The sequence below is a fragment of the Podarcis melisellensis genome, assembly GCF_964234715.1.
Source record: "Podarcis melisellensis genome assembly, chromosome: 2".
NCBI classification, from domain to species: domain Eukaryota; kingdom Metazoa; phylum Chordata; class Lepidosauria; order Squamata; family Lacertidae; genus Podarcis; species Podarcis melisellensis.
The window spans coordinates 114,371,928-114,390,625 of record NC_138529.1 but is presented as its reverse complement, the minus strand read 5'-3'; the positions used below and the strand labels follow the sequence as shown (position 1 = coordinate 114,390,625).

At 48.9% G+C, this 18,698-nt stretch overlaps 2 protein-coding genes across 6 annotated transcripts in view; both read right to left on the bottom strand.

Moving 5' to 3' along the window:
• Positions 1–607, bottom strand: part of LOC309364769 (uncharacterized protein) — a 46,696-nt gene extending 46,089 nt beyond the window's left edge. For both annotated transcript variants that reach the window (XR_014165877.1, XM_081902658.1), the window contains exon 1: positions 427–607. Coding sequence is in view for 1 of the 2 variants with exons in the window: in XM_081902658.1 (XP_081758784.1) it covers positions 427–586 (160 nt within the window). In the remaining variant the exon portion in view is untranslated. The remainder of the gene's footprint in view (positions 1–426) is intronic.
• Positions 608–7,758: 7,151 nt separating this feature from the next.
• The window catches only part of LOC309364463 (uncharacterized protein), a 31,526-nt gene continuing 20,586 nt past the window's right edge, over positions 7,759–18,698 (bottom strand). For all 4 annotated transcript variants that reach the window (XM_081901793.1, XM_081901790.1, XM_081901791.1 and 1 more), the window contains exons 2-4: positions 16,201–16,923; positions 15,964–16,087; positions 7,759–15,116 (exon numbers count right to left, since the gene is read on the bottom strand). In XM_081901793.1, coding sequence (XP_081757919.1) covers positions 13,852–15,116; positions 15,964–16,087; positions 16,201–16,902 — 2,091 coding nt within the window. In that variant the 5' untranslated portion in view covers positions 16,903–16,923 and the 3' untranslated portion in view covers positions 7,759–13,851. The remainder of the gene's footprint in view (positions 15,117–15,963; positions 16,088–16,200; positions 16,924–18,698) is intronic.

Sequence of the window (18,698 nt, the reverse complement as noted above, 5' to 3'; positions counted from 1 at the left end):
CACAAGCTCAACCTGGCCTTGTTGACATCCTTGAGTTCCTGCCTGAGATGCAAACGTACAGAGTGGCTCATCTAGTCCAGCATCCTGTTCTCACAGTGGCCAACAGATGTCCATGGGAAGCCTGCAAGCAGGACCTAAGTGTAGCTACACTCTTCCCTTCTGCAGTTTCCAGCAGCTGGAATACAGAAGTAAGACAATGTAGTCTTATCCTCCAGGAACTGATCTCATCCTCTTTTAAAGTCATCCAAGTTCACGGCTATTACTGCCTCTTGCAAGCTCCTCAGTTTGTGTAAAGAAGTATTGGTTTGAGGTGTGTACTTATGATGTGACATGGAAGGAGGCTGGAGATCCTAGGAATGGGAACCAGCTAGAGGGGGTCTTAAGCAATAGGAACATTAGGGTTAGCACACCTTCACAGATACTTACCCAGGGAGGCTACCATCCCATAGTTCTCTGCCATGACTTCCCAGTAGAGAGCCCTTTGGCCTGGATCTAGCAGAACCCATTCCTCCTCGGTGAAACACACGGCCACCTCTTTGAAAGTCAAGCCCCTGTTAAGAAGAAGGGCAAGGAGGGAGATTCTCATTCTTCTGAAAGTGCCTTCTATCACATCAATGACATGATTGAAGAGTATAAAATTATACATGGTATGGAGAGGGGAAATGTTTTCCTCCCTCTCTCTTAGCACAAAAAATCCTGGGCACTATAATTTACCCAGGGGTGTATGGGGTGCTAGGGAATGAGTAGCACCTCTGGTGGGGGACATATCATGCTCCCTGCACCTAGTTCTCACACATGACTCCTAGAAGCTGTCAGTACAAGACAGTCACTACTCCCTGGGAATGGCTTCAACTGGTCCGCTAATCCAGGTGAGGGTAGCCAATGGGTCTCAAACCCTTGGTAAGGGACTTCCCCTGCATGCGAAGACAGGCTCTGACAGGTTGAATGGATGAGACCAATAGTGAGTCCAACAGTCAAGAGGGCGGTTTCCGTACGTGCTGTAGAGAGAAATGAGAGGGAGATGGGGCTTGTCAACCTGGGAAAGGAGCCTATGTAGGAGAAGGAAAGCTCTGGTCCTAAACCTCCACTACCTTGTGGGTTATCTTCAGAAGAAATGGCTAAAATCCCCCAGCCACTCTGGGCGGCTTCCAACAGGCTATAAAAACCCAGCATAGCATATGCTGCCTTCAACTTAGGGCGATTGGGGTGGGAGGACAAAGGGGAAGCGGGATGAGGATCTCCCACTCCTCTGAACTCCTCGGATGAAAGAAGAATTAACAGCGCGAGAGAAGCAGGACCAACCCCACCCCCGCCACCCTCACCAACCTCGCAGGGCTGCAAAGAGCAAGAGCCAAACAATGCGCGCCCAGCCAGCAGCCCAACCCGGAGCCCCTTGCTCCTCGTGCTAAGCCTCCGGGGAGCTTCCCCAGCAGCCCATTCTCCTGACCTGCCTTTGGCCCTCCATCTCCAGCAGTCAGACGTCATTCTCTGCCCGGGGGGTGGGGTGGGGGGTGGGATTCACAATCCCAACTCTGCAGCAAACCGGAAGGAAGAGACCGGCTCTCGTCGGCGCTTCCAGTCTTAAGCCGCCCACGAGCTAAAGCAGAGCCCACCATAGAGGCTGCTCTGGGTAGAGCGACGTCCCCATCAGGGTTGCCATGGTGAGCCGCTCTACCCTCGTTCTATCTTTTTATGGGTGGTTATTATAGATACTTCCGGCTTTCCGCTCCTCCGATGCAAAGTGCAAGGGTGGGGGGGCATCACCAGAGAGATGCTGTGGCCTAGAGCGGGTTGTTTTTTACGTCACGTGCTGTTGTGTTTCCAGGTCAGGAGGAGTCGGTGCTGGGCGGGGTGAGGGGAGATGTTTTTATACGACACTGGAGGACCTTATAGTGGCCGAGCGGGGAAAGCTTCTGCAGTTTAGGGAGTGGGCATTTTAGCAAGTGTGGCATGGAAGACACGCTGCCCCTAATGCAATTTTCTTTTCTGCACAGCTACTGAAGATGCAGGAGCCTTTGGCAATCAGCTTTATTTTGCCTGTTTATTAATGCGTATCATTGTTTTTCGCTTTTGTTTGTTTGTTTGTTTCAGCGTTATTGTTGGTTTTAATTTTCGTTGTGAGTTTGCTGTTTTGCTTTGAAAAGCAACTCATAAGTCCTAATAATAATAATATTTAAAAATTCAGTTTTCCTTTCCCCAGGAAGTAACAAGAAACTCAGTAACAATAGCACTGTTCTCTCTACCTTTGTGTTCATAGGGAACTCGTATTCAGAGGCATACTGAGCCCCACAAACTCCTAAAATCTGCCCCAAAGGGTACGTGGGTTAAACATAGGACAGGTTTAGGGGAGTACATGGAGGAAGAAGGGCACGTTCTGTTGCACTAGTATAAATCCTTCCACTAATGTAATGAGAGACTGCTGGATATACAAGCCATAACATTTATTGAATGTTTTTCTGTTTAGTGGCAGCAAAGGGGCTAGAACTGTTCGGAAGAAAAGTGTAGCAGTGAACTGGGCAAAACGTTTCTTTGCATGAGAGGGAAAAGACACATTCAGATCCGTTTTTGTAGGGAGGCAGAGAGGAAATGGTCCTAATTTGAGAAGGGAGCAACTTGGTTCTTTATTTGCATACAATTATTCAGTTTTGTTGGAAATAATGGGATTTTAATTAATCACAGCTAAATTGCCCCACTAATTTCATTTCGATGCATCTCAATGAGTTGGATTTGAGCTGATGTATGTGGTTGAAGGTCGCTGATTCAGGCTTCAGAATGGAAAAGCTTGGAATTAACCTTCATTTTTACGAACTTAAATAGTTTAATTATTAAAATTTAATTTCTTTGTTCTTAAGTGTACAGTTATGAATACTTCATGAAGTTCATAGTAGAGATGTCTCCAGCTCTTATTATTAATGGAAATTGTTGTGTAAGTAGATTTATGAATTTTACTTTTTTTTTTGTCTTCAAGTGTCTTTTGGTGTTCTGAATTATATGTTTAATAAACTGGGTTTAACCTGCTTGCATTCAGTTTTATTTTAACCATTTAGAAATAAAAATAAAATTATGTGGTGCAGCTATAAGCATTTTTACTCCAAAGCAAACTGTCCTGAGTTTAATGGGATTCAGGCCTAGCAACATGCTCTGCTATTCTCACTCTGAAACAGTTTCAGAGATCACTTTAGCTCTGCTGCTGACTTCTGGACTTAAAAAAGAGAGAGGTAAATTTAGAACTACAGAGGACAGGTTAGACCCTCACTTCTGCCCCATGTCTCCTACATCCATGAACTCAGTTTGTACCTAAGTAGGGTGCTGCTCATTTGAGCAACTTGAACACTGCAAGCTTCAGAGAAAGGCAGAGATGGGGAACCTGTGGCCTTCCAGGTGCTGTTGGATTCCCAGCTCTCCTCAGCCCAAGTCAGCATGCCCAACCGTCAGGGGTGGCGGGAGCCACAGACCTAGAGTGCCACAGGTTTCCCTGCTCTGGGCCTTGGGGACACAGCTTCATAAAGGCTGCAGCAAGGAAAGCTCGGGGCATTTCCAGACTGCCACTACAGTGGTGCCTCGCAAGACGAAAAGAATCCGTTCTGCGAGTCTCTTCGTCTAGCGGTTTTTTCGTCTTGCGAAGCAAGCCCATTGACGGATTAGCGCTATTAGCGGCTTTTATTGGCTTAGCGCAGTGTTTCCCAACCGGTGTTCCGCGGCACACTAGTGTGCCGCCAGGCGTTGCCTGGTGTGCCGTGGGAGGGAGGCGGGCGAGTCGGGCGGCGAGAGGTGGGGCGGCGGCGGCGAGGAGAGGCCGCCCAGCGCGGGGCTCTCGCCGTCTGCCTGCCTGGCTGCCTGCCTGATGCGCAAACCCCCGGCGCAGGCGCCCCGCTTGTTGACACGGGAGGGGAGGGGGGAGAGGAAACGCTGCTGGTGCCGCTGCTCCTCGGCGGCGGCTCCTCCTCTCAGCCCGCCCTGCCTATATTTGCACCAATCCCCGTCCACTAAAGCATTCGCGCCTCCCAATGGGAAGCCTTGCCGGGCGGCGGGCGCTGCTGCCTGAGAGTTCTGAAGCCACGCCCACTTTCCCAGAGACTGGCAGTTCTGAGGGATCCAGGGCAGGGCCGGCGCGCGCGCGCGCTTCTTGCTGCCCGGGCGCTTGCTCTAATCCCGCCTTCCCTGGGAGGGAGGGACGGCGGTGGCCGCAAGCGTCCGGGGCGCGGCGCGCGCTGGCTCTCCCTGGCGGCCCCCGTGCCTGGCGTTCTATCAGTGCGCCTCCTCTCTCTTTCCCCACCCATCCTCCACGTGCTGCGCTCTAACCCGGAGTTAGAAGCGAATTAGAACACGCCCCCCGTGTGTGGTGTGTTTTTTTTGCTGCTCCTCTTTTTTTAGGGCTTTTTGGCGGCTTTTGGGACGGCGTCGAGGGGTGGCGCCCACGCTCCTTGTGCGCCCGCCCCGGAGGCTCGCACACGCGGTAGTGCTAGAGGAGGAGAGAGGTGGGCATGGCGGCTGTTTTGGAGCTGTTGCTGCAGGACGAAGTGGCAGCCAGCGCTGTCGTGCGGTGGCTGAAGGCGAGCCAGAGCCCCTGCGCCGTGGAGGTAAAACGCGCAGCGCCGCCCTTGCTTCACCCAGCCCTCGGTTCGAGCGGGAAGTATCCGGGAAAACGGAGTTGATGCCGGCCTTCAAAACTCTGCGCTCCGAAAGGGAGGCGGGAGGGAAAAAAAACAGGTTGACCACTTGAGGTTTCCTCCTCTGGCGGGATGCTAAGTGGGAAGCTGCAGCCTTCAGGCCTGCGCTATGTGAACTCCTGAAGGGCTCTTGCGGTAGCTTTTCGGGAGCCCAGGTGTATATATGTGCCCCCCTGAGGGAGCCCTTCACTGAACCTGAGAACCCTGCTGTGGAGTTGGTGGGACTGAGTTGCTGTGCGCCCTTACGAATCCTTCCCAAATGCAGCTTTAATGATTCAGAAACAAGACCTACAGAATTCGTTGGAAGTTACTATTTTTTTATTTTTTTTTACATAAGTAAAAAGTGACCTTTCCCCATCTGGCATGGTGGTGTGCCTCAAGATTTTTTTCATGAAACTAGTGTGCCTTTGCCCAAAAAAGGTTGGGAAACACTGGCTTAGCGGATAAGTGGCTTAGAAAAAAGGGGGGGAACCCGCAATACATTTTCGTCTTGCGAAGCAAGCCCATAGGAAATTCGTTTTGCCAAGCACCTCCAAAACGGAAAACTCTTTCGTCTAACGTGTTTTCCGTCTTGCAAGGCATTCGTCTTGCGGGGCACCACTGTATTTGAATGGGATTCAATTACACAGGGAGTTATTATTCTGCAACAAATACGCTTCCCCCCACAAAAGACCAGACTTTTTGCAGTAAGGAAAGTGACAGGGAAACGCACTGGAAAGTTGTGGCATAACACTTGCTGTGGTGCAGCATTGATGAGCCAATCCACATCGCACATTTAAAGCACAGCCAAAGCTCATGACTTCCCTCAAAAAAATATTGGGAATGGTAGTTTCCACCCACAGATGTGCAATTTCTGGCACCCTTAACCAACTATGGTTCCTGGGATTCTTTTGGGGAAGTGATGTGCTTTAGTTAAGATTCCTGCACCACACGTGGTTGGGCTAGATCAGTGTTCCCCAACCTTGGGCCTCCAACTGTTTTTGGACTACAACTCCCATCATCCTTGACCACTGGTCTTGCTAGCGAGGGATGATGGGAGTTGTAGTCCAAAAACAGCTGGCCTTGCTAGCGAGGGATTATGGGAGTTGTAGTCCAAAAACAGCTGGAGGCCCAAGGTTGGGGAACACTGGACTAGATGACCCTCAGGGTCCCTTCCAACTCTACAATTCTATGAAAAGCACATGGGACACTTTAAATGTGTGGTGCTGATGTGCCCATTATCCAATCTCCCACAAACAAATCAGGATGAATGCTCAATAAACAGGCTGTCTCGAAATGCCCTTGATTTAGCCCCACATTTTTAACTTAAAACTGCCTGGTTACAACAGTTATTTTATGCAAGCATTTCATTAGCCCAGGCGTTCTTCTGGCTGACACTATTGTTTCATCTTGTTTTTTTTGTGTGTGTTTTGTTTTTTAAACCCGCTGCACCACTGCCTGTGTTTATGTTTGTTTTTATTGCATTGTTTTATATGCTGTGAGCCAGCTCCGAGCGCTGTGTTTTGTGGGGGAAGGGCGGGATATGCATTTCCCCCCTAAATAAATAAAATCAATAAAAGCCTCTCCACTCGGTCTGCTGTAGTCATTTCTGCTGCAACAGCTTCTCCCCCAGAGATTTAAAAGCCGAGAGGGTTTTCCTCCCCCCCCTCCTCCTTTGGGCTTCAGACCTACTAGGAAACTATAATGGTCTGCAATATGTAATCAATAGTAAAAAAGAAATGTTCCTCAGCAGCTGCAGTCTCTGAAATGGCAGCCTCTGCACAGTGATTAACAAAAGATGTTGCTGGGAAGGACATGGAAAAGGACAATCAAAATTATCAAACAACTAGAGCAACTTCCCTATGAGGAAAGGTTAAGGGTTTTTTAAAAATACGGGACAATTTTTCTCCAAATCCCCCCCCCTTCAGATTGCTGGAAATTATTGCGGCCCACCAGTCACAAAATGCAGGCAACATTTGACATAATAATCTGGCAATTACTGTCATTCCCACCCACCCCCTGAAATCTAATCCATCTTTCAAAATGGTTGAATTCTATGCTGCACTATTTTCCTTGTGGCAAGGTGTTTCAGAGCTCACCTTTCCTCAAGTTCAGTGCAGCTGCTGGAAGTGTTAAGAGAGGAAGAGTGTTCTTGCAGTTGGGTCCTGCTTGTCAGACTCCCAGAGGGATCAAGCTGGCCACTACCTGGGTGCTGAAATGCACTTAGGCAGGAAGAACCAGCTGCACAAATATAAGATGGGGGGGGGCACCTGGCTTGCCAGAAGTACATATGAAAAGGATCTAGGGGTCTTGGTAGACCACAAACTTAACATGAGTCAGCAGTGTGATGTAGCAGCAAAAAAAGCTACTGCCATTCTAGGCTGTATTAAGTAACAGGACTGCACTATTATGCCTCGGTCAGACCCCACCTGGAGTCCTGTGTCCAGTTCTGAGCATCACGATTTAAGGATATTTGACAAGCTGGAACATGTACAGGTGTGGGCAACTAAGGTAATCAAGGGTCTGGAAATCAAGTCTTATGAAGAATGGTTCAGGGGGTTGGATATGCTTAACCTGGTAAAGAGGAGACTGAAAGGAGATATAACAACCATCTTCAAATATCTAAAAGGCTATCATCACATGGGAGATGGAGCAAGTTTGTTTTCTCCTGCTCCGGAGGTAGGACCCAAACCAATGGCTTCAAGTTACAGGGAAGGAGATTCCGACCCTGCATTGTGAAGGACAAACCCAACACAAGTTTTAGCCAAGCCTGCGGACGGTACCAATTCTGCCACTTCTTTCTGCCATCTTAGTCTGCAAATTCATGTTTAACAACTGTGTTTTGTTACACTTTTTTTTTTTTTAAAAAAGGATCAACCTCCAGCCATTTCACAGAAATAGAATGCTAGAGAAAAGAATGGTCCTAGGCAGAATTTCAGAGGCAGCCAGAAGAGAAACAGAAAATAAAACCCGTAATTCACCTTACAACTTGAGACTGGAGCTTCTTCTCTATATGGAACAAGTCATCTTGAGATATAAAAAATTAATGGCAAAAAAGGAGGGGAAGAATTTAATGTAAAATCTACAAGTAATGCATATCCCTAATAAATTGAATTTAAGGGTTTTTTTTAATGCATTTTTACAACTACAGATTCACAAACATTCATAGGAAGGAAGCAGTGTTCACCTCTCCCCGTGCCTCTTCATGTGAACAGCAAACATGCAGACACGTCGAGGGATATAAACGGACGTGAAAGGTGGATTTAAGAATAAGTGAGGTCAAGGGAAGCCGGAGGAGGGCGGTGGGCTCATAATTTCAAGAGAGAGAGTGCAGCTCAATTTCTCCCAGCAGTACAGGCAGATTCCAAGAAAGGAGTCCATTTCATGATGCCCCATCTTTGAGAAAGGTGTCCATTTTCTGACCCCTCTTACTTCTTGTAGAAAGATGAAAATGTGGTCATTTTCCTCTTGTGGAGGCTTGGGCAAGACCTTGTTCTGAAGTCCTAGAGAGGATGATACCGTCCCCATGCCCTTCCAGGCACTGTGTCCCATGTTGTCACGGTACAGCAAAGACAGGGGAGCCAGGTTCAAATGTCCCCACATCCATGAAAGAGAAACTAATTGTGATGGAGCGCCATGTTTGTTTAGTTCTTTAACTGTTTGTGTATAGAAATAGGGGGGGGGAGAGGACCCCCAATAAGTGTCTGAGCTGATAGTGAGTGTCTCAGGTCCAGAAAGGTTGGAGGCTACTTTTCCACAAAAAAGGGTGTTTGCAAGGGAGAGGAGCAAAATGCTACCTCCTTCCTTGTCATTGTATTTCAAGCATTTTTCTCTCCAACCCACCTCACTGCCAGTGAGGAAACTGCTTCAAGACAATAAGCAAGGAAAGGGAGCTGGGGAGGGTTCAAGGTTCGTCCCCCACACCCTCCAAACACACTCCACGTCGTGGGATGAACAACACCTCCCTCTACCATCACAATCTTTATTCCCCTGCTTAACAAAAGAAATCAGGATTGAATAAACTATACAATTAACTTTTCCCACCCCACATCTAGTTTCACTGTTACTGAGCGTCATATGGGAAGTCCCTCCTCTCCAGCCTTGTCTCCCTCACAGGGTTATTCGTTTGAACAAAAATTGATTTCCACTCCTGCCTGCCCCCTTTTCCATTTGTATTTGGCCCTGAGCTCCTTGAAGAAGTTGCAAATTATGGGGCAGATGCTGTCGTTGTTACCTTAGCACAGGGGGAGAGAACTACTGGCCCTCTAGATGTGGTTGGACTACAATTCCCATCATCCCTATTGACTATGCTAGCTGAAGTGGATGGGAGTGGAGAGCACAGCAACACAGAGAGGGCTGCAGGCTCCCCAGTTCTGCCTTAAGTGTGCAAGGATTCCTTATCATGTTGTTCCCAATTTATATGGAGTGCCCATAGCACCCTTCACCAACCAGGTGCCCTCCAGGTGCTGTTGTGCTACAACTCCCACCTGCCCCAGCCAGCATAGCTAATGGGAGTTGTAGTTTAACACCACCTGGGGAGCAGCCTGCCATAACTGGCCAATCCTAGATATATGAAGGGGAGAAAAAAACAGATCAAGCCAAAACAGCCCTACAAGTGGAAGGGGGTGGGGAGAGGGGAGCAAAAAGACTACCATTATCTCTCTATCCTTCAAAATATTGATTATTTGTATTTATTTATTTAAAAATCCCTTCCTTTACTCCTTTCTAGATCCCAAGTGCTGTGCCTGAACTTCCAGGTTGTCATTATTTGCAAGGAGGATCACAATCTGAGCAAAATCAGGGTTGTGCGATGATAGTTGGTAGTTCATTTGGAAGTCTTGCACAACAAACCTACTTCCTTCGGGGTGGCGAAATGCTCAAGAAAGTGTGGGAAAACACTTGCCTCAATGTTACGCCATCTAGTCTCCTCGCGAACAAATCAGAATGTCGTTCTAATCTCCCTGCAAGCAAAGCAGGACAAAGGCTCAACAAACAGCTCACCTGGCAGCACCCACGAAACCTTCCCTTTCTGCCTTTGCAAGAAGACGTGTCCAACTTTTGGGTGGGTGAGATCTAAATTAATTTCTCCTCTGCTCCCAGTATGCTGCGCTGTTCTAACTCTTCTACATGAACTTGCTTTTCTTCACCTTGTATACACCTAGGACTTTTTTTCAGCCAGAACTCTCCAGAACTCAGTTTTGGCACCTTTCAGGCGGCTGCCATTGCCATTACAGTCAAACTTCGGCTCCCGAACAGCCCCGTTTTCTAATGATTCAGCTCCCGAACGCCGAAAATCTGGAAGTAAATGTTCCAGTTTTCTAATGTTTTTTGGAAGCTGAACGTCCGACGTAGCTTCTGCTTGAGTGCAGGAAGCTTCTACAACCAATCGGAAACCACACCTTGGTTGTCAAACGTTTCGGAAGCTAAACGGGCTTCCAGAATAGATTATGTTTGACAACCGAGGTTTGACTGTATAAGAGGCGTTCACGGTGAGTTCCAGCACCTCTTTTTCTGGAAAAACAACACTGTATACCACAGTGAACTCTAAAAGTAGGGCTGGAGAATCTGTGGTCTTCCAGATGTTGGTGGACTCCAAGACCCATCAGCTCCAGTCAGCATAGCCAATAGTCGGGCATGATGGGAGTTGTAGTCCAATTTTACCTGGAGGGAGACTGGTTTCCCACCCCAGCATTATGTAATTTCCCCATAAAGCTCCGTTCCCTTCATCCTGGAGGGGGACAGTTAAGCAGTCTCCTTCCTTCCCTTCCCATCCCAGTTATTCCTGGGAGCCCCATTTTATCCAGGACATGCCAACTGTCTGCTTTGGGCAGGCCAACATGTCTGTTCATTGATGGACAGAGTTTGCGCTTCTTCTCACATTCACCTCAAACTGGACCTTTGCAAGAGAGACGTGTTTAGTTGCTAGTGTACAGTACATGCATGTCTGAACCGAGCCAGAGAATCACCCTTCCTCCAAGAAAAAAATGCACATGCACCTAACCTGCTTTTAAAATTTTCTCACTCACACACACTTTATGCAATTTGCTCTCCACTCCTTAGTCCTCCTCTTCTTCCAGTACCCCCATACTAAGGTCACATCCACACTAGGCATGGACAAATATGTCAAGTACAGATTCTCATTTCTCCCTAATCTTAAATTCATTTCTCTGCTTTTCCACATCAGTTTGCAATTTTCTCCTCTAAATAAAAAATCCTCATGAAAATTCATCAGCATCTTAGTGTGAATTTATCCTAATATATACATTTTTTGCATGTAATTTTGCCTAAAACGCACATTTCCCCAAAGCAATTTCCTCTAATATAATTCATTTTAATGGTATTTTTGCTAGCATGTGCATTTATATGCACACCTGACCCTAGTATATGCATTTTGTACACACTGTTTGCCTGCACGACCGCATGGCAAAATTCAGAGAAGTGCAAAGTTCAAAGGATGGCTGTGTTTTGGATTGTTCATTGTTTCAGAAGACGCAAATTAGGCAAGTTCGCCTTTAAATGCAAACTGAATCCAACCTCTCCCCCATCACACAGTGCATTCAGGGGACTCTTACACCACTTTAGCAGTCCTAGAGAATCCTGGGGACCGTAGTTTGTTAAGGGTGTGGGAACTGTTCCATGAGGACAGCAGCCTTGACAAACTACGGTTTTCAGGACTCGAATGGTTTCTCAGCCCTGCTTCCACATTTGCTGTGTATCAGAGATGAGGAACCTGCAGTCCTCCAGAGGTTGCTGAGACTTAAACTCCCATGATCCCTGTTCACTGGCCATGCTAGCTGGGGCTGCTGGGAGTCAGAGTCCAGAACCATGTGCAGAGTCATGTTAACCCCTCCTCCCCCAAAAATCAATTCTTTAACATAACAGGGTCTCCTAAACACATGATAAGCCTAGCTTGTTTCCAGTACCAGAATTGAACTGAGCTTCAAGTCTTTCTATACCACAGTAAATCACTACTTAGTTTTTCCCCCCATTTTGGCAGCCCAGGAGGTTTCTTGGGAATTGGGTGTGCTTAGCTGTTGCTACTGTAAAACAACCAGGAGTAAGAATCTATTTGTCAATCTGCTGCAACTATCACCACAATCCCAAACAACCTTCTGCCTCTATAGGAAACTTTCTCAGCCAGAGGCCACAGTCCCTCATGGGCAGTCTCCCAGGAACTTCAAACTAGTGGCAAAGGGGTCTGGAGGGCCGCATTCTGGACCCCAGGGGCTGAGGTTCCCCACCATTGTTCTATAAAACTATAGATTCCCTTGGTTGATTAATACAACGGGTCTGGAAAGAGGCCTGAATTAGTCAGGCCAAGCAAGTGAGCAGCAAGAGCTCAACATTCCTGCATTGCAGGGGGTTGGACTAGATGACCCTTGGGATCCCTTCCAACTCTACAATTCTATCTATGTTAAGACTGGGGGCAGGCACTTTCGCTGTGACCTTGAAAGCAGTTAAAGGGTGATCCATCTAGCGATTTACATCATATTTCTGGGTGGGGAGGGGACCATTTGTGGTGCTCTACCTGCAATGTGTGCTTAGCTCATGGCCTTGTCTATTTGCTCAGGCCCTCTTCAGAGGAGGTCAGTACAGCATGCATACAAATATCCCCACCCACCCAAGCAGAAAAATGAAGGGCAGAGGTGAGCTTGCCCTAGATTCACTCAGGGCGGGGAGACAAAAATAGGGCCACACGTCACAGGCTAGAGGTGGTAAAACACAGTGGGACTGGATTAATCTGTTCTCAGCCAGGTGCAGCAGAGGAGCGTTTGCCTGCAAGAAACTTGTGGCGCAGTGGTTGGGTGGCAGAGGAGAATAACAGTTACACAGGTCTCCTGCCATCCCATAAAATACTTTTGCTTCTACAAATCTACACCCTGCCAGCTTTCCAATGACAAGGGAAGGAGGACAGAGTTATCAGAAGTGTTTTCAAACTACATCTTGAGGTGCGAATGGGAATGCTTGGCAATTTCTCAGAGGAGAAGAAAGGAAATGGAGGACAAGCTGTCCTCTGAAAGGACCAATATTCTCAAAACCAATGAAATGCTCATCTATAAGAGTGGGTTGGGTGTGCTGAAAGACACCGTCGAGCTTCAAGGCGGTGCCAAATTTAGAGGCTCAAAAGGCCCAGGCAGGTGTTTCCATGCAAACTATGTGTGGGTGGGTGTATGTCATAATAAATTTCCCAGAATCCTTTGCAACAAGCTCCCATTTTGTGGTGGCGACCGCTCAGGGCTGCTTCAGCGGACGAGATGCTCTGGACAGGTTTCCATAATGGAAAGCTGCCTTGAGAGACACTGCCTTGCAAGAGCTGAATTGTTCATCTTCGTGCCGAGTCCTTCCACCTTGGCTATTCTCTGTGGCAGGGATAGGGAGCTTCCAGATGTTGTTGACTCCCAACTCCCATTGGCCCTGGCTGACATGGCCAGCAGAGAAGGGTGATGGGAGTTGCAGTTCAGCACCAGACAGAGGGCCCCATCCCTGACCCAAAGAGAGTCACCAGAACACAGGAGGTTACCTTATATGGTCAACCTGCAGGTCCCTCTGGCTCAGAACTTTCTACACTGACTGTGAGCTGCTCTCTATGGTTCCAGGCACAGGATTCTCCCAGCCCTAGCTGGAGGCTGTGGGGACTGAGTCTGGAACTGCATAGCTTGTGTACAACCAGTGAGCCACGGCCCTTCCCTTGACCTCAGGGATGGTCCGTGGAGTTTGCTAGCTGGGAATCACAGGCAGGTGGTAGGGACCATAAGAACAAACCTGCCTTTGTGCCAAGTCAGACCACAGGTCCTTCTAGCCGAATGTGCGCATCTCCCTTTATGCATGGGGGATGGAGGTGGGGAATGCAGCATGCACATGTGCTACACTTGCGCACTCCTCATGGGCTGGAGGCTGGGAGATCTGCACAAACCACAGGCCTAGCCATGTTGATGCCCATCACACCAGCAAGCCTTAACAGCCAGGATGAATGACCAGCCTTTGGAGGAAACTTATACCTATGGAGAGAAAAAATATACGTGTCTTCTTTCTAAATTGTAAGAGAGATTCCACGCCTTAATGTTAGGTGTAGAGAATAAAAACTGCCCTCGAGATTACAGAAGCTAAGGCCATCCCTGATTTACAAGATTCCTGGCCGGGGCGATGGGTGAAGTGGCCCCATCAGGAGGGCCGGTCTAGTGACCAAAGCCTCTCCCCGCTCTTACGCGCATTTATATGGCTCCTCTCCTGTGTGGACCCTCTTGTGACTTAGGAGGTGGGAGCTGGAAATGAAGCACTTCCCGCACTCCAAGCACTCGTAGGGCTTCTCCCCCGTGTGGACCCGCTTATGGCTGACGAGCCGAGAGCTGGAGATGAAGCTCTTGCCGCACTCGGAGCACTCGAAAGGCTTCTCTCCCGTGTGGGTTCTCTTGTGTGTGATGAGGGAGGCTTTCTGCCGGAAGCTCTTGCCGCACCCTGAGCATATATATGGCTTCTCTCCCGTGTGGATCCGGCTATGCGCCGTCAGGTTGGAGCTCCGGCTGAAGTTCTTGCCGCAGTCGGGGCACTTGTACGGCTTCTCGCCCGTGTGGGTCCTCTTGTGGTCGGTGAGGTGGGAGCTGCTCCCGAAGCGCTTCCCGCACTCCAAGCACTCGTAGGGCTTCTCTCCGGTGTGCACCCGGATGTGGTTGATTATCTGCGAGCAAGCGCTGAAGCTCTTCCCGCATAGCGTGCACTCGTAGGGCTTCTCTCCCGTGTGGGTCCTCTTGTGGGTGATGAGGGAGGCTTTCTGGTTAAAGTTCTTGCCGCAGTATGAGCAGCTGTAGGGCTTCTCTCCCGTGTGGACCCTCTTGTGCGTGATGAGCTGGGAGCTGGTGCTGAAGCTCTTCCCGCACTCGGAGCACTCGTACGGCTTCTCGCCCGTGTGGGTCCTCTCGTGGGTGATCAGGGAGGCTTTCTGGTTGAAGCTCTTCCCGCAGACCGCGCACTTGTGAGGCTTCTCGGGCATGTGGGTCTCCTCGTGCCTCATGAGCTCAGAGGGGTGCGAGAACCAGGTCTCGCACACCGAGCACTTGTAGGGCTTCTCCCCGGTGTGGATCCTCTCGTGGATCACCAGGTGGGTTCTCTCGTAGAAGCTCGCCCCGCAAAAGGAGCATTTGTGGGGCTTTTCAATCGGCTGCATTTCCTGATGGCCAAAGCTCTGGCAGGAGCTTTCCCCCGAGTCAGCGTGCCTGTGGGTTCCCTCCTGGGAGGAACCTTCCCGTAAGCCCCTCTCACCTTCCTCAGAAAGCTTGGCGGCCTTCCCAGGAGGGCTTTCCAGGTGACCTTCTGGCCCCTGGCGACTTTCAGTCTTCCCGTCCATCTCAAGGCCTTGGAAACCTTTCCCTTTGGCTCTTTCCAGCGATGCCCCACCAATACCCACTTGATCAGGCCGGTCGGCCTGAAAGGATGACTCCTCGTCGTCATCATCTTGCACTTGCTCATTACCTGTTGGAACACAAATACAGTGGTTACATACGCTTCAGGTTACATACGCTTCAGGTTACAGACTCCGCTAACCTGGAAATAGCACCTCGGATTAAGAACTTTGCTTCAGGATGAGAACAGAAATCGGGCTCCGGCGGCGCGGCGGCAGCAGGAGGCCCCATTAGCTAAAGTGGTGCTTCAGGTTAAGAACAGTTTCAGGTTAAGAACGGACCTCCAGAACGAATTAAGTTCTTAACCCGAGGTACCACTGTATAAGAATCGTAGTGAAGGGCCCTGCTGCATCACCCCAGAGGCCAGCTTCCTCTTTCCCACAGTAGCCAACCGGGTACCCCTCTAGCAAGCCCACAAACAGGATGTGTGGGCAACAGCCTTCTTTCCTCTTTGACCTCCCAACAAACCATGAGATTCCATTTAGCTAACACCGACAAGCTAATTCCACAACGGAATACTGCATTATTTTATTTATTCCAGCGATCCCCACCCTTACTCAAAAATGAGCTCAAGGTGGCGTTTCTCCAAGGAGTTCAAGGTGGTGTACATGTTTCTCCCCCTCCTCAGTTAATCTCCACAACAGCCTGCGAGGTAGGCTAGGCTGAAAAGCAGTTAACTGGCCCAAGGTCACCCAGTGAGCTGCATGGCTGAATGGGGATTTTAATCGTGGTCCCCCAGGTTCTAGTGTGGCACTCCAACAGCTCTGCTACACTTGCAAGCCTGTAAGGTGGTTTAGACTGAGAAAGAGTGATCAAGGAGACAGCAGGGGACTTCAAGTCTGATCATACCTGAGCATTGGACATATTGGCTGGGGTTGGTGAGAGTCCCTCGCCCCTGGGGTTGCAGGAATACTTACCAGATAAGGTGGCCTCCCAGTCATCCTCCTGCTTTTCCTCCAAGGGGAGCTGCATCTTCAGGACAGCAGCTGGCGAATGATCTGACATGGGAGAGTTAAATGGCTTCTCCAAGGAGCCTGACAGCTAATTTTTTAAAAAGAGAGAGAGAGATGCATAATGGTCAGACAAGTATAAAAAACATGAACGCTACAGGTACACTTACCACCAGCCCCAAACCCTTAATCCAAAACAATTGCCTTATGTTCGGGTTCCTCCGACTCTTGCAGGTACCGCTCTGCCAGGGCTACGGCTCGGGTGCAAGTCTCGGGGCCCTGGTCCCTGACCCAGCTCTGCATTTCCGGAGGCAGGACAGTCAGAAACTGCTCCAAGATCAGGAATTCCAGGATCTGCTCCTTGCTGTGAGTCTCCGGCCGCAGCCACTGGTGGCAAAGTTCCCAGAGCTTGTTGCAAACCTCTCGGGGCCCCTCGGCCTCCTCATAGCAGAAGAGGCGGAAGCGCTGCCGCCTCATCTCGACGTTGACCAGATCCTCGTCCAGAACCTCCTCCTTCACTTTCACCGGTGACTCTCGGCTGCTCTCGTAGGCCTTGCTGGTGTCTCCACTGAGGCCCGGGGGGCTCTGGTCCATGCACTCGACCTTAGGCCACCGGCCACCTTCAGCCCCTCCCTTGAAGGAGGTCTGGAAATACTTTGTGTCTTCTCCTAGTGAAAACTGGGGTGGTTGGGGGTTCCTCCATCCCGAACGGGAGGGCTGCATCGCCTTCAAGAAGTCCTGCAACTGGGACTCCCAACAATGGTCCTCCGGCTCCCGTTTAAACTGCTGAGGCGTGGCCCCTTCCATCAACTCCCCGGTGGCCCCGACCTGAACGACATGAAGGTCTCGGGCTCCCCCCTCCAAAGTCTCTCGTGGTTCAGGTCCTGCAGGTTCCTGTTCCTCCATTTTGGTTTCCGAATCCAGCTCCTGAATGGGAAAGAGGGTAAAGTAAATTTTGTTATGTATCCCAAAAATGGGGCAGGGGGGCGACCAATGAGAGCTTATGCTGAATTAAGAGCAGAAGAAGAACCTTGTGTCTTAGACCCCATGGAGATGTCTTGGAGAGGGTGATGAGCAGGAACGGGAGATTTGGGAGCTGGAACAAGCTGGAGGATGAGAATATGGGACCTCAGGAGGAGGACCCTGAGCTTCATAACAACAATAATATTTTTCCAACAGAACACTAAAATACAATAACCTATTAAACATTAAAAGCTTCACTAAACAGGACTGCCTTCAGATGTCTTCTAAAAGTTTGGTAGTTATTTTTCTCTTTGACAACTGGTGGGATGTCAGTGGCCTGCAGTATGTATGTGGATTTGTGGTTGAAGACAAGAGATAGCCCATCCATCTCATTAAATATTCATTGATTTTTAATTGCAGGTCAGTTGCTTCTTTTATTTCTTATAGATTCGGTTTCATTACATCACAGTTCTAATTCCATATATTTCGGCGCATTACGACTGCTGCAACAAGGAGAAACACCAATTTCAAGCAGCAGCTCCCTATATTCCTAGCTCAGTGGTCGAGCATCTGCTGTCTAGGCCAAAAGTCCTGGGTTCGATCCCGGGTATATCCAGGTAGGGCTAAGAGAAAGACCCCTGGAGAGCCTCTGCTGGTCAGTGTAGACAATACTGAGCTGGATGGGCCAAGATAAGGCCACTTCCTTTGTTCCTAGCTCTGTCCCATTTCAGACTTAAGTTGGGGTAGGAGGGTAGGAATTTCACATTCAACCTCTGCTTCAAGATGTCCTACGATGAACAGCCCACTTTCCCCTACATCACTGGTTCCATTTGGACTATGGATCCCCATGGGGGGCAAGCCACTCTTTACCCTGCAGATCTTTGAACTGCCCTTGGGAATGGATTGATAACCCATAAGAACATTAAAAAATATATTAGAATTGTAGAGTTGGAAGGGGCCCCAACAGACATCTGGTCCAACCCAGGAATCTCAACACATGGCCCCCCATCCAATCTGAAACCATAGCAGACCCTGATTAGCTTTGTGAATGTGCTAGCAGTTTTATTGCTGCACTACCAGATGTGCTTAAGAAGAGCCCTGCTAGATCAAGCCATTGGCCCATCTTAGTCCTATTTCTTTCTTTCTTGTTTATTTATTTTAAAAAAACATTTATATACCATTGTATCACAGGGGTATAGAAAGCCATAAAACCATACAGTAAAATAATTATAAAAAGCAAGTTAAAAGTTCTCACGATAACCAGCCACATGCCTATGGGAAGCCTGGAAGCACAACCCGAGCAAAAGAGCCCTCTCCCCTTCTGAGGTTTCCAGCAACTGCTATTCAGAAGCATTGCTTCCTCCGACCGCAGAAGTAGAACATAGTCATTCAAGTTTCTTCCAGTGCTGGCAATGAGGCTCCATCCATGCAGTCCAACGGCACTTCCATACAGCAGTTCAGTGCGAGCTCAGTGCTGCGAATGTGTGCAAGTTGTGTGCAGCATCCACACATAACATGGCATCATCAAGATGCCAGCCCATACTATTTCCACATTTAATCTGATCTTACTGTCTCTGTCGAAAATCCACTAAGTAAAAAAACACAGAAACAGTAAATCCAGATTAAATGGTGAGAGTGGACAAGCAAAATGTGGCACAGCGTTTTGATAACGGCGACGTCATGTTATGTACCAGCAGCTCCAAGACCACAATAAACTGATCGGTATAAATACATAGCCT